This window comes from Podarcis cretensis (genome assembly GCF_951804945.1).
Source record: "Podarcis cretensis genome assembly, chromosome: 1".
Taxonomy (NCBI): Eukaryota; Metazoa; Chordata; class Lepidosauria; order Squamata; family Lacertidae; genus Podarcis; species Podarcis cretensis.
The window spans coordinates 69,689,815-69,706,184 of NC_137170.1; the positions used below are offsets into that span (position 1 = coordinate 69,689,815).

General features: G+C 40.7%; 1 protein-coding gene across 1 annotated transcript in view; it reads left to right on the forward strand.

The window, feature by feature from the left end:
- Window positions 1–1,339: 1,339 nt before the first annotated feature.
- The window catches only part of GALNT18 (polypeptide N-acetylgalactosaminyltransferase 18), a 372,255-nt gene continuing 357,224 nt past the window's right edge, over window positions 1,340–16,370 (forward strand). The window contains exon 1 of the mRNA XM_079966313.1: window positions 1,340–1,367. Coding sequence (XP_079822439.1) covers window positions 1,355–1,367 — 13 coding nt within the window. The 5' untranslated portion in view covers window positions 1,340–1,354. The remainder of the gene's footprint in view (window positions 1,368–16,370) is intronic.

Consider the following 16,370-nt stretch of genomic DNA (forward strand, 5'->3'; position numbering starts at 1 on the left):
TCAGCTAGAAACAATTTAGAACAGTTCTGCTTTAATAAGGGATCTGTCCAAAGATGTGTAAACCTCTGGGCAACTACAACTCGTCTAGACATGAAGAATTTACTCTATGAAGAATTATTGTTTTAGTTGATTTTGTATCAGCCTGAATTGCAGGATCTAGCCTCATGAGAACGAAGGAACAGGAGTTAGAGGAAACTTTACACCTCTGCTTAATGTGCTAAGATCTCTAGGGCTGAAGGGGGGCAGGGGAACCTAAAGATCCCTTGTCAGGAGGGCCTGACATGGGTGGAGTAGCCCTGGTTTTGTGGAGCCCATGGAAGTACAGTACATGTAGACAATGGCAGAGATACCAGCAGAGTCAACCAATTCTAGCTGTCAGTTCATCCTCCCTGCTGAGTTCTACAAGGGCAACACTGAGAGGAGAGGAAGCTCCTGCAGTGCCACCTCTTGGACTGGTTTTATGTAGAAAAGCAGGCAAGTGGGGACTGGGTGAGAGCAGAGTGAGATTGCATGGGCAGGGTCTCATTTGCCCAAATGGATCAGCCTCCATTGCATGCAGAAATATCCTTTGGAGCTTTTCAGAAATGGGGCACAATTGTATACTTCCGAAGACTGTTTTGTTTCTCTTTACTTTCATGATACAGTACAGTGGTACCTCAGGTTAAGAACTTAATTCGTTCCGGAGGTCCGTTCTTAACCTGAAACTGTTCTTAACCTGAAGTACCACTTTAGCTAATGGGGCCTCCCGCCGCTGCACAATTCTGTTCTCATCCTGAAGCAAAGTTCTTAACCCGAGGTACTATTTCTGGGTTAGCGGAGTCTGTAACCTTAAGTGTCTGAAGCGTCTGTAATCTGAGGTACCACTGTACAAGCTACCATTCTTTTGTGACTGGTTTCATCAGTTTTTTATATTATGCCTTTTGTTTTTGTAATGCATTAACTGCTTTTAACTGAAGCAAAATGGTATATGCACTTGTTTTAAATAACTGCAGGCAATAATACAGCCCCTCACAATGAGCATGGTTTCAAACGACACTACACCAAAATATGTTATGTCTGATTTCCATTAAACCTACTTCTTATGGGTTTATATTTTTTGACATGCATGGCCTTTTGCTTTCTACACTAGACAACATTAGCAAGACTTCCCCCCACCACATTTTTTAAAAGGAGCAATCACATATTAAAGTACCTCTTGCAACCTATAGTTTAGATAGAAGATTGTTACTGCATTATGAGATAACAAATGACTGTTTCTATTATAATGTGTAAGCTCACTTGTTCTTTCAATACACCTTGAGAGGATCCATCTCCTCATCACAGCTGCCCATTGGCTTGCCCTCTGTTCACCTGAATGCTGGTCCTGAGTAAGTGCCCTGTAAGTTAAATTCTTGTTCCATTTATTGCTCTGTAATACCACCTCTAGGTCTAGTACTTTTTTCTGAAAGTAATTTTGTTTGAAAAATAGTATTTTAATATATACAGAAGCTAGGAAGATGGTGTATAGTGATAACATTTTATATACACTCTCTTTCCCAAGCAGAGCTGCACTTTAATTGTATATTATCTGCCACGTTATCCTATGCATAGGAGGGGCTGAACACAGGCTGTCCAAGATTGATTTTATTCAGATGGGTTCCTTTATGCCTCTTCTTTAATTTCGGGGCGGTGGGTGCGGGGACAGAAAGACTGTAAGCCTTTTCAGTCTAAAATATTTAAAATATCATAAATAATTTCTCTGGGATGCATGCATGTTTGCATTACAACTTAAACGTTTGAGTTATGAATGTTGACTCTGAGATGTAGCTGGTATGATAATGAAGCACAGTACAGTTTAGCTAGAAATAATTTGCAGTCTGAGCCTGTTTTCTATTAAATAATGATCTCTCAGGTTGATGTCAGAAAGGGGGCATATCATTCAATTGGGAAGCAGGAGAGGCTCAAGGTACGTAAACTAGCATAAGTGTTAAATAATGGATCTGTGCTAAGTCATCTCTTGTAGATAGTTATTTCAAACCAAGAGTTGCCAGTGTAGTGTTGGTGAGTGTGTATGTGCTCACAGGGTCTCCACCACCAACTGAAACTAGGTTTGAAAAAGCATTCAGTTGTAGCCAATAGAATACGTTGCAGTGTGTGCTGGGATAAGGGTTGCGTGTGATGCCCACAACAGTTTCTGTCATTTGCAAATGTGCCCTTGGGTGACCTCTGTTTTAAACAGATGCTGGTATTCACCCCTTCCTTATTATATGAGGTGAAACATTTATTTATTGTTTCATTTCCATCCCACCTTTTACTCCAAGGAGCTCAAGTTGGCATACAAGGTTCTCCCCCTTACACAATTAAACCCCACAATAACCCTGTGAGATATGTTAGGCTGAAAGGCAGTGACAGAACAAAGGTGACCCAGTGAGCTTTGTGGCTTAGCAGGGATTCGAATCCTGGTCTCCCAGGTCCTGGCCTGACACTCTTAACTGCTACACCACAGTTAAGCTCTCCATGAAGCTATCACTGAACACATGGCACCCCCGTGTTGAGTTCTCCCACTCATAGTGCAGCATGAGGTTTTCATTTCTTGCCCCACATAATCCCTCCTTGCACTTACTGTTGACACTGGAGAACTAGCCAGAGGGATGATGTTTTGATGATGGCCCATACACAATACATAGTTCCACCTTCAATTTTATTTTTGTGCAAAAATAGCATCTCCTCATCTCTCCCTTATTTAAATAGATTGATTTTGTTTTTATTGCAAAGTCCAATCATTCATAATAAATTGGTTTGCATTATAAAGCCCATTAAGATGCCTAGTCATCAACAAAAGAATCTCTCTCTGCCCAAAGAAATTGTAAACATGTTTGGTGATGGTGGGGGCTACTGATATAGTGTTTCTTAATCTCAAAGAAGCACCATAAAAATGAATTTGAACAGCAAAACAAGAATTGACCAAAAATCATAGGGCAATGTATATGCTAATCTGAAAACGACAAGGCTATTTGAAGGCATGGCAGCTCAATTTCAACACTAGCTTTTATTTCAGTTTGTTAGAAATAAAGAGCAAGGTGAGAAGAGTTATGGGATGCACATGAACCAGAACAAAGGGTGTAAGCCAGACCACTGCATGTGTGGTCAGAGAATGTGGCCATTACTAACCCACTTCTCTTCAGCCATGCTGCTGCACCATTGCTGTAGTGAGCATCCCCCCTCCCCATGGAGAAGGAATTCATGCCTTACACTGTTCCTAAAATAAAAGAAAAAAAATTCCTTCCAGTAGCACCTTAAAGACCAACTAAGTTAGTTCTAGGTATGAGCTTTCGTGTGCATGCACACTAGAAGTGTGCATGCACACGAAAGCTCATACCTAGAACTAACTTAGTTGGTCTTTAAGGTGCTACTGGAAGGAATTTTTTTTCTTTCTTTTTTTGACTATGGCAGACCAACACAGCTACCTATCTGTAACTGTTCCTAAATGCTGTTATAGGTTTATGGGTGCTAAATACCTGAGCTCTGGGTAAACATTAGAATTAAATTAGCATTTGTGTGTTAAAATGGGATGTCAGACCTGTGTGCCTTAAGATGTGTGTTAAATGCTTTACTCCTCTGATGAGCATGTGCGGAAGACTACATTAGGCAGACTTCTTAAATTGTGTACTTCTTAATCCAAGGAAATCAACATGAGTTGAAAGGTAATGGAATCAGTCTAATTTCCTTGGAGGTGATGGCCTGGGGATAATAAGTCATTAGCACATCAAAAGGGTGGGGCCTCCCCCCCCCCCCTTTGAAAATCAGAGGCAATGAAAGCTTAGTGTGGTGCAAGCTGGCAGGACGAAGCTGGGGGTCAGAGAGACATGGCTTTTTGCTGTTGGACTGCAAGGCAGCAGTCTGGAGACAAACAAAAAACTATTGGAAAGGGATGCTGCAGGTACCCCTGGAATCTCACATTGCTTGGAGATTAGTGTGGCATGTCACAATGCACTTAGCCAGGAACATCTAGCAACTCTTTCTTCCCACAGCAGAAGAGCTGTTTTGGGAAGGGAGAGTTAGGGAAGGAGCTAAACCTATATGGTAGTTAAGGTAAAGGTAAAGGTACCCCTGCCCGTACGGGCCAGTCTTGACAGACTCTGGGGTTGTGCGCCCATCTCACTTAAGAGGCCAGGGGCCAGCGCTGTCCGGAGACACTTCCGGGTCACGTGGCCAGCGTGACATCGCTGCTCTGGCCAGAGCCAGAGCCAGAGCCAGAGCCGCACACGGAAACGCCGTTTACCTTCCCGCTGGTAAGCGGTCCCTATTTATCTACTTGCACCCGGAGGTGCTTTCGAACTGCTAGGTTGGCAGGCGCTGGGACCGAGCAGCGGGAGCGCACCCCGCCGCAGGGATTCGAACCGCCGACCTTTCGATCGGCAAGCCCTAGGCGCTGAGGCTTTAACCCACAGCGCCACCTGCGTCCCCATATGGTAGTTAGGATGCAGCATTTTCAAGTAGCTTTAGGATGCAGCATTTTCAAGTAGCTTCCAGGGCCCCTAACAGGCTCCACCACTAACACCTGTCCTGTGTTCATTTGGGGATCCAGTCAAGGCTAGTGCATACCATGCCAAGTCCTAGCCAATGCACCAACACTAATTGGGTCTTTCAGCCAGTTTGAATAAGTTCATCAGCTACCCAGTGGAACAAGGAAAAAACATAACCAGTGATAACCACAGGCTCATGGTTGTAATTGTAATGGATCAGCATTATATTTAATTGAATATAATGCTGAATGGCATTATGGCGTTTGATGAAGATAAAGCAATGTAAAGAAAGGCAATATAAGTTACTAATTCATAGGGACGCGGGTAGCGCTGTGGGTTAAATCACTGAGCCTCTTGGGCTTGCCGATCGAAAGGTCGGCGGTTCGAATCCCTGTGACAGGGTGAGCTCCTGTTGTTCTGTCCCAGGTTCTGCCAACCTAGCAGTTCGAAAGCACACGGTACAGTAGATAAATAGGTACCGCTCTGGCAGGAAGGTAAACGGCATTTCCATACGCTGCTCTGGTTCCGCCAGAAGCAGCTTAGTTATGCTGGCCACATGACCTGGAAAAACTGTCTCGGAAGTGGACAAACACCGGCTTTCTCGGCCTTTAAAGCGAGATGAGCACACAACCCCAGAGTCGTTCACAACTGGACTTAATTGTCAGGGATCCCTTTACCTTTAAACTAATTCATGGTAGATGCAGTGCTTTTTTCCCTTAAAAAATTGTTTAGGGGTACACTCATTTTGACCCAAGAAAATCATCATTTTATAGTTCAAATTGGGGAAAAGAAATGCAGTCAATGGACAAAAGTACAAAGATTCACAAAATGTTTAGGGGTATGCTCAGCCATGCATCCCCCCAGAAAAAAAACACTGGGTAGATGTATTGGTTTAATAATGGCATGAATGAATACTTGCACTGGCAAAGTAATTAATCAGAATAAGTAACACTGTTCCTTCATGCATTAGCTTTTGCTCAGGTTCTTTTAGGAGACTCACAGGTGTGCCTGAGATATGCTCTTAGGTCTCTTAGATGGCTATTAGTAGATTGAAATTATAAATTAGGCATTTGTCAAATTGTGACATACTTATGAATAAATCTGTTGCTGAGAAACAAGGCATTACTTTGCCAAAGGAAAAAAGAGGATTGTAGATGCATCAACTGTTCCTGTTATATTTGTGAAGTAGGCTTAAAGCAATTACAGGTGCTTTGATCATCCACCCAAAAATATGTGATAATAGAATTGTATAATTAATCTTCTTTTTATGAAGCAGTTGATAACTCCCACTGCAATCTAAAATTGTGGGAAAATTGATTCATACAACTCTCTTCATCAGTGACCTACAGCATGATAATTTTTCATGTAGGAGAATTTACATCTTTACCATCACAATGACATTTTAAACCAACTGCAGCTTAGAACAAGTTGCTATAAATCAGGATTTATCACAAATTTAGTGATATTTTCTTAACTACGGTGAAGTTTTCAGGGTATCACTGGGCCTTTATGATCAAGAATCCTCTGGTGTAATTATATATCTGTGTTACTGGTGCTCAATCATTATTTTTATTAACTGTCAAAAAACACCATTTGTTAAAAAACAAAGTTGCTATGGGCATTTATTTACCAATATGTAACTACCAAAAGGGACAGAATTAAAATGAAACCAATGAATGCACCTTATAGATACTGTTTTGTGCACTGAGTTGGAGAGTTAACTCGGCAGCTGTTAATGTTATATAATATAATCACTATATCTGAACCAGTAGCCAGCAAAGGTCACATGAGTGTCACAGCAGATCCTGCTGGTGGTCTGTTCAGGCAGCATTAAATGTTTGCCTCTTCAGCTACAAATATGCACGTTTTGCTTTGGAGTGTTTTGCCACAAAACATTTGGGTCAACATGGTGAGAATGGCCTATGTGTCTGACTTTCCCCATATGCCTTGTGTGACCCACTGAATAGGATCTTTTCCAGTGTGCTGTTGACCACTCAAAGCTTGGGATTTTTTTTAAAAAAAATTAAGTAATACAAACATTGGGCATTTCTGAACTCCTGTAATAAGTCAGGCTCATCCAGCCAAATGGTAGCTGATTTCTAAAGTCTCTAGGAATGTTTTGGATAACTGAGATCCTCTTAATTGGATATGTTAGGGATTGAGTTTGGGACCTTCTGTGTGCAAATTGTGTGTTCTACCAAAGATCGAAGGTTCATTTCCATGGAAATGGTGTGGTACACTTCAGAATTCAGACTATGGCTCAACTTATCTCCACCTGAAGCATCAACATGCCTTGGACACACCATGTGTCCCTGCATGGTGACATATGTTCCCTGAATGTCAGTCACCAAGGCCCCCACCCTCATTCTTTGATGTAAGGGGAACTAAAATGAAAAAGTTTAGGAACAGAAATATTTGACTTGGGTTTGTACCAAGTCCAGGGAAACAGCATCCTGTAACCAAGGCCATGTCAAAAATCTTTTCGGATTGTATCCAGCTCTGCCTGTGAGCATTTGTTACAGAAAGGTGATGCTCTTGACGGTTTTCTTTCTGCTTTCTTTCCTACAGCTCCTCCACATATTCAATATTCATTTAGATTTGCTTGTGCAAAGGTTGTGCAATGGTTAGAATATGCCCAGTCTTTATTGAGCATTCATCCTAATTTGCTTACAGTGTGGTAAAGAGGCAATGAGCATCCTTCAGCATTTACCCTGATTTGATTGTGGGATGTTTGCATATCTTCCCTTTAAACATTTGTTCATTTAACACTTTTAAATGTATTTCTCTGTCACTTTCCAAACAGCAGAAGTCCTTCTCTTAAAGTGGATTTGTTCTGCTAGGGCAAAAAAGACCTTCAATTCATTTGTGCAAACTTAAAATTCTGGTTCATGCTGAAACCCACTCACAAAAGTATATAAACGATGTTTAGCAACTTTTCTAACTGATAATTTATTACTTACATTATTTCATAGTTGTGCATTTCAATTCTATGCTTGTTCGCTCAGAAGCATTTGTTGATTTAAAATATTAATATGGTACCTTTAAGAATAAAACTCTTCTCTGGCAGCTTCCATAAAAGCACTGCAATATAGTACAACACAATCACAAATCAAAAATATTAATAAGCCAGCAAATAATAAAACTGACAAACATCCAGCTCAGAATTAAAGCACCAATATGACCCAAAGCAAGAATAGCGGGGAGGAAGGGTGGAATCCAGGAAAAAAGTCAGTGAGAACAGATGGGAGTTCAGATCTTTCCTAAAGGCTTTAAAATATTGTGGTTTGACAGAGCCAAGTTGCTAAAAAAATCCAGAGCTGTGGGACTAAGTAAGTAGCACCACTATGCTTGTGTACCCATACTGCAATCATACAAAATTAAGTGTGCATGGGACTGTAATCTTAAACTGAGAAGTGGGAAGATTACTTGCATACTGTTAAGCAGGGATGGGTAGCCTCAGGCCCAGGGGCCAAACCCAGCTCTCCATGCCTCTCTTTCTGGCTCTCAAAACTCTCCCTACGTCACACACCCTCATCTGCCTTGTCTTGCACCTGCCTTGAGTGCTTTTGCCTGGCAGGAATGCACCCTTAAACTCTGATACTGCTTCTTGCTTGCCTGTATGGAGGATGGAGAGGGAAGTGTAGATGTGTTGAAACCAGCCTATTGCACAAAGGTAAACATCACATTCGTTGCTCTGGCACTTTTGTCTCTGTCCCTGCCCATCGCTGATTTTTGGCTCCCAAAAGCTTGCCCAGAAGAGCATGTGGCCCTTTGAGTGAAAAAGGGTTCTCTGGCCCTGGTTTTATGAACAACTTGGTTAGGAAGAAAGCTCTGGCTCCATTTGGTACAAAGATAAGGCATAGACAGTATACCTATTATTTTCAATTACAGAACTTATCAGCGCTATTTATAATACACAGTTGTCCTACTGACCCTGGGCACTGGCAGCTCATCAAGTCAACAGCAGACTTTATTATCATCAGCTGTCACCTCTTGAGCTCTTCTCAATGTATGTTATGTTCTTCTGTATCAGTTATCATTTCTCTTCCGATGTTCCCCACATTTGGCAATGACAAATGAGTCTGGCCTTTCACATTTTACCACCTTGGAACCTGATCTGCTGCCCATCATCTTTTCCTCTATCGGTTCACTTAAACAACCGTGAACAGAGAAAAATACTGATCCTTTCTGGTATAGTTCTTAGTAAGTGTCACTTACAACATGAAGGACAACGACTCATTGAATTATTTCAAGATTGGCTAGAGAGGCTTGGGAAATGGAGGTCAGTTTCTGCATCTCTTGTGGGTGTAGACATGAAGGCTGACTAAATATGAAGGGGCTGTTTTTCTCCATTCATCCCTTAGAGCAGGGATTGGCAAATTTCAGGCTTGCATGATCTCCTTTGTTTTTTACCAGAATCCCCAAAACTCTTACCACTCTTAACAAACTGCAGTTCCCAGGATGCTTTGCAGGAAGCCATAACTGTTTAAAGTGGTATGGTAGTATTATGGGTAGATGTTTGTGTTCAGAATTTGAAATGTGGGAGCTTATTTTATTTATTTCACTTAATAGTATTTATATACCATTTAGTCATCAAATCCTCTAAGTAGTTTACATAAATTGTAGGATATATATGAAAGTGCTGATAAGAGAAAATGTTAAAAGCAAGCACAAGTTGACCTAAAAATTTCAAAATGTAAACATTAAAAATACACAATAAAGCAACATTGAAATACATGTCAAATTTACATGTCTTGGTAGGCTCATGCAGGTTTATTTCATTTTATTAATTTAAAATTTTATTTAATCAATAGCATTTCTAAGCAGTGTGCATAAAATAAGCTCATAGGCCCCTTTCCCCCAAAGAAAGAAACTCAAAGTGGCTTAAAGTAATAAAATATACATACAATAAAAACCGAGACCATATAACACCGGTCTTGAAAGACCTACATTGGCTCCCAGTATGTTTCCGAGCACAATTCAAAGTGTTGGTGCTGACCTTTAAAGCCCTAAACGGCCTTGGTCCAGTATACCTGAAGGAGCGTCTCCACCCCCATCATTCTGCCTGGACGCTGAGGTCCAGCGCCGAGGGCCTTCTGGCGGTTCCCTCATTGCGAGAAGCAAAGCTACAGGGAACCAGGCAGAGGGCCTTCTCGGTAGTGGCGCCCACCCTGTGGAACGCCCTTCCAACAGATGTCAAAGCGATAAACAACTACCTGACATTCAGAAGACATCTTAAGGCAGCCCTGTTCAGGGAAGTTTTTAACGTGTGATTTTACTGTATTTTTGGTTTTTATGGAAGCCGCCCAGAGTGGCTGGGAAGGCCCAGCCAGATGGGCGGGATATAAATAATAAATTATTATTATTATTATTATTATTATTATTATTATTATTATAAAATATATATAAAGCAATGATCAGAAAAGTGAGATAGCTTTTTTTAAACTAACTCAACTAACAACTGAAAAGCCAAAGTGAAGGCAAAGAGAAAGAGAAAGGGAAACAGCTTTTACACAATGTAACTAGGAAGGAAACATTTTTCAACTGAAGCCTTCCCAGACATCCAGGTTTGGGCCAGAAGCCAGAAACCATAAACTATGGGGGCTTAGCAAATCTCAACCAGGTATGTTGTGAAAGCCAAACAGCTGTCTTTAGGTAAGGGAGATTAACAAAAAGCTAACAGTGCAACTAAGTGAATTCCCTGGAATTACATTGAGACAGATGCTGATTTTGAAGCTTAGCAGTCATGGCCAGTCATTCCTTTAGCCTCCCACAGTGTGACTTTTGGCATTTCTCTGCAGCCACATCTATTATTCCTTCATCTCAGGCTGAGAGCACCAGAGTGCTTGGAGTCATCCCGAAAACAAGTCAAGCAATGAGACTTAGCCATTGTTTTCTTTGCCTGTACGTACCCTCCTCTTGATGTTCCTGTCACCGTTGCTCTTCCGTGTCTGCCTTCCGAATACTTGTGCACTGAATCATGCTTTCTAATATTGGAGGGAGAGATGGAATAGAAAATTGCAGAGATGTTAATATTCAAGCCCAGGTTTCAAATGGCAATATCCAGCAAATGCACTCACTGAAAGAGTAACCCAGCAATTTTTATTTTTGTTGTTAACTCAAAAAGCCAGCAAACATAAAACAAAACTAAATAAGCTAAAATGCAACAAGCAAACAGGAAAGAAAGAAGGAAATAAATAAATCATTGATAACAAAAGCCTATAAATCAGAGTTAAGAGACAAGTGTTGGTAGCTGCTTGTAGCAGATGCAGGCCAGGATTTCAGAATATCCAACATTAATGACAGAGCAGTCCATCCCAAGACTTACATTAGACTGCCAGGACAAGATGGAGTCTGGAAGGAAGAATGTGCATCAGCTTGTGTCTGAATGCAAGGAAGGATGTATAAAATAAAACTTTGTGTGCTAAGTTTAGTCTGAGTCCAGATGCTTATTTCTAAGAGCTCCACTTGTTTTGTTTTTTTAATTCATTCATTCATTTATTCATTCATACTTGTATACCGCCCTTCCTCCCAACAGGATCACAGAACAACTAAACTTAAATTGCAACATAGGCCACATATCTTAGGTTTTGTTAAAACTGAGTAGTAATTTAGTGCAGGTTGTTGTTGTTGTTATGTAACACATTCTGCACTTTAAGACCAAACTAGATGCACACCAGTTATTAGCGGTGGAGGGTGAGGGTGTCTGTTTCTCCCTGCAAAGGCAGGGGACATGTCGCACAGCTGGGGAGGGCTTATATCTTCATTCCCCCAACAAGATCAGAATGAAGGTTGCCCTTCCTCTACCTCCTTTGTATCTTATAGAGCGAAAAATATGGTACTTTATAAATGATAAAATTCTTCCAAAGTAAAATATCATCAGAAATTTATAGGGTATAACAAAAAAGCATCCGTATAAAAATTTGCCCATCACAGGTCAGTACAGCACCCTTCTGAGGTCTGTGGCCTAGGCAAATGCCTATCTGGCCCAATGATAGCACTGGCCCTGAGGCCATCCTGATTGCCTTGGGAGGATGATGATGATGATGATGATGATGATGATGATAATAATAATAATAATAATAATAATAATAATAATACCCTGCCCATCTGGCTGGGTTTTCCAGCCAGGTGGGATATAAATGTAGTAAATAAATAAATTAACAAATGTAGTGTTGGTGTATGACAATGGTCAACAGGGCTTGCTACCAATTCCACTGTAAGCTTAAAAAAAAAAAAACAGCTCTAAAAACAAAGACCTCAGGATAAGAAATGTCCATTGACCCAGCTTGATGAAATCAGTTAGTTTCCACATATGTAGAATAAGTCACCCATATCTCCCGACAGAACTTTTACACCTGTGTTCCAGCATCTGCATTGACTTCTTATTATCTTCAGGGCACAACATATGGTTCTCTTTTCTTGGTGTATAAAATTTGTAATAGCTACTATGCCTCTGAAACAAATAACCTCCTTTCTTACCCTCAGAGGAATTCCGTCTGTGCATTGTGTTTAGACATAAAGGCTCATAGGCATTTTCAGCAGCCTCTCCGCAGCTGTGGAACTTTATTCCCCAAAGGTGATTGAATGCCAAACAAGAGCTGCAGGTTTAATTTTGTTGACGTCCGGCTGGTTGCAGCAGGCGACCATTGCGGCAGTCGGGAAGTTTGATAAAGATTTTAACTTCCAGTCAGGGTTCATTTAATAGAAAAGCTTATATATTATAGCAAACATCTGAAACTGCTTTTTTGGAAACACTCCAGACTTGATGTACCGGTAATCTATGCTTAAAGAGTAGATGCAACTTTAGTTTAGCCCTTGAAAGCAAAAAGCATATTGACATCGTTGCAAGTTCTGCTGTGGGACAGACATTTGCTCTCTGCCCCCCTGGCTTGTCCTTGGTTCTGTAATTTTCCATCATGTAATGGCATTCTGTTTATATGCCAATGCTGTAAGATACCTTTTAAGCAGCTTGTCAAAAACCCAGGGGATTTATTTCCATTGTCACACTGATTATCTGACAGTAATGTTTGGCTATCGGATAATTGCATCTCTTAACATTTGAAAGATCACACCAGGTTTGTCAAGCTCTTCCATGTTGTTCTTCCCTCTGATTTGGCTTGCATTGGTATTTTGCATCCTATAATAGGAGCAGTCAATTTATTTATATACCACAGTTTTCTGAATTTGTACTCAAAGCAGTTTACAATATTAAAAGTAAATACAGCAATGTGATAGCTGTAATGCATAACCAAAAGTATAATATTTTTACACCACTAGCAGTTTAATAATTAGCAAGTCATGCATATTGTATCCCAGAAAACTGAGTGAAGACAAAGCTAACCAACAGGCCAGTTAATACCCCTAAAGAGCCCTAAAGTTAATGATAGTAATGACCCCTTTCCTCCAACTTTTGTACATAACTTATTGCTTTCAATGTTGTTGTTGTTTTTTTTGGGGGGGAGGAAGAATCTTGGGAGGGCTTTGCTCCACTTTGCCCATCAGAAGAGCCTCCATTGCATACCAGAAAAGGCAGACTGAGATATTGAGGTCCTGAGCTTTGTAAGGCTTTATAGATCAAAATCCAGCCTTCTGTTCATTTATAAGAATATAAGTTTCATCTTATATTCTTATAAATGTAGCTCTTGGACATATTTACTTGTGCAGCTTTCTTTTGGTTTCCTGAAGGTGCGATATTAAGTACTGTGGTACCTCAGGTTACATACGCTTCAGGTTACATACGTTTCAGGTTACAGACTCCGCTAACCCAGAAATAGTGCTTCAGGTTAAGAACTTTGCTTCAGGATGAGAACAGAAATCTTGCTCTGGCGGCGCGGCGGCAGCAGGAGGCCCCATTAGCTAAAGTGGTGCTTCAGGTTAAGAACAGTTTCAGGTTAGGTACGGACCTCCGGAACGAATTAAGTACTTAACCTGAGGTACCACTGTATATTATGTGGGAGTGAAGTCCTAAATCAGAGGTCAGCAAACTAAGGCCCGCGGGCCAGATACGGCCCACCGGGCTCGTTAATCTGGCCATGAACCTTGCGGACTCAGTCAGTCCTCGTGCTAAACAGGCATGGCGCAGAGGCCTCGTTGTGTGGAGTTGACTTCTGTGACACGGCATGGCTTCTGATTGGCTGCAGGAAGCTCCTGCAGCCAATCAGAAGCCATGGACACCTCTGGGTGCCAACCCTTCCTTCCTGCTGAGGCGGCCGAGCGGGAGGAAGCGGCTGAGCAGGAAGGAAGTGGCAGCGGCTTGGGCTCTGCGCCCTGCTGAGACAGAGGACGCCGACGCTGCTGAAGACAAGGCGTCGTGGGTGTCGTGAGTGGCATTGGCGGGGGGTGCTTTTGGGAGGGGGTGGGTCTGGCCCCCCACAAGGTCAGAGGGACAGTGGACTGGCCGCCTCCTGAAAAAGTTTGCTGACCCCTGTCCTAAATGCATGGAATATGCATTTGAACGAACATGTTGAGGAATGAATGGTAAACAGAGGTTCCAAAATTCAGATCATGGTCCCATAGTATGTCAGAGAGACAAATTTAAACCTCTCCTTCTTGGCACGCTGACTTCCTATGTACAGGAAGTATTTTTAATGGTGTGGGAGCACACAAACACACCACCCCTTCCAAATAACAGTCTGAAGTGGTGCAGTATAACAGCCAGCTTGTGCTTTTTCTTCATGTAAATCAGGGTCCAAATTAAACAAGGCCTTTCACAACTCCTTAAATTGAAATATACAGCTTACTATAACTCATATAAATTAGCACTGACACTAACAAAGTGGAAGTGGTACTAACAGAAGCAAAATGTGTATTTAACTTACCCACATGAAGAAAGCTATTATGTCAGTAAACTTAACAACAGCTATTTAGAGAATAATTAAATAATTGAACTAAATTTCAAGTCACATTTTCTAGATCTGACAAATAACTTTGACAGCATCTCAATTTCTGATCAAATTCATCGAATGCTTGATTTATGCACATATCTGATGACTGAAAAGACAATTATAGTCTCTGGAATTAATGATATGTGCAATTGAAAACAATGTCTCCCGTTAATGCATATTTATTATGCCTGCCACATTGGATAAACTATTTCTTGAGCAATTTGTTTGGATAATTAGTCATCTGCCACATATAAGAGACTTTTTTAAGAAAAACAATTGTTTATTTCCTAACCTATGTTTCAAAGTTTAGAGTTTGCACAAGAACTGCTATTTATTTCCAATAGAGCTACAAGGTATGAAAAAACAAATTTACGTTCCTACAGAGAAATAAATGTGGCATCAAAGTTGACATGGTGCATGTACAGAGAATAAGATGAAGAAAAGGATTGTATCCAACTGCATCATGCTCAGAGTTAGGGATGGAAGGATTCTTTTAGTTTGGATCCTCATTTTTCCAATCTTACATTCAGTTCTCCACATTTGTTAGTTTTTTGTGAGTCCTCATGAAGTTTCTTCAGCATTTTATTGTGAATTTCTTCTAATAAAGACAGTTTTTGATGCAGTTTTTACTATTGTACACATTTTTGCAAGCAATTTATCTTAATATAATGCATTTTTGTATGTTATTTTCACTAATAGGTTAATTTTTATGCATATTTCCCCCTCATTTATACATTTTTGTAAACACTGGTTGGAGAACTACATCGCAAAATTTGGATAAGTGCTAATTTCAGAGGATGACTATCTTTCAGTACTCATACAGTTTTGGAGAGTGCAAATTCGATAAATTTGGCTTTTAATGCAAGCTGAAGTGAATTTGTCCCCCATCCCTACTCAGTGAAATCAAGTGGTCATGCCCATTAATGTCAGTGTGTGTGCTCTGATTATGACTTGGTTGGATATAATCCAGTATGCAGAATTAAATTGCAACCAAGCGTGGCTTGTTAGATTGTAACATCTATTTTATTTTTAAAGGGATGTCACCTGATTAAAGAAACCTTAGTTCATTAATCATGAGCTCCAGTAGATTGACAGTGCAATTGATCCAATGCCCCTCAGAAGTCAGCCTCATTGAGTTCAATGGGGCTTACCCCCACATAAGTGGGCAACTGGTTACAGCCTAAATTATTTAAACTTGTGTTTGGGGAAAATAACAGGAATTCAGTGCTTCAGCATTTAGCAGTCACACTACAGTGTGGCATTTCAAGTAAACCAGTTTGTTCACATTCTTTTTATGGGAATAAAAAACATATTTACCTATACGGAGCACACTTGCTTATACCTTATACATAAAATCTAAATTAGAAAGATTGACTTCAGCAGGGATGAAACATAATTCCATGGCAGAGCAGATGCTTTGCAGAAGGTTCTAGGTCCTTAGCATCTCCAGACAGGGCTGGGAAAGATTCCTGCTAAAACCCTAGAGAACTGCTGTCAGTGGGCAATGCTGAACTAACTGGACCAATGGCCTGACTCTGTATAAGGGAGTTTCATTTAACTCTCTCACACTTACACATGCAGCTTTTGAAATTGGTGCATTTTCATTTGCCTTTGGAAATGGTAGTCAAGTATTTACCCCACACTGATAAGGAGAGAATATCAAATTAACCCATTAGCTAGATGCAATCTGTTAGCCACTAATGGGCCAGCTATGGTTTAATATCATACATTGTGACTGTTACATGAGTTGTCTCAGCCCTTCTCCCATATCACTAGTTGTATTCGCCTATATCACTAGACAAATAATGGTCTTCCAAAATTAGGGACAAGCTAACCATCTGTGGATTCCCATTGAAACTTGATTCGCTTCCTGTGACTCATACTTGGCTGGTTAATCTTTGAACGTCTGGGAAACAAGTGGGTAGGCTAATGCAGAACTGAACATTACATTCCCAGTGACATTCAGAACTCACATTTA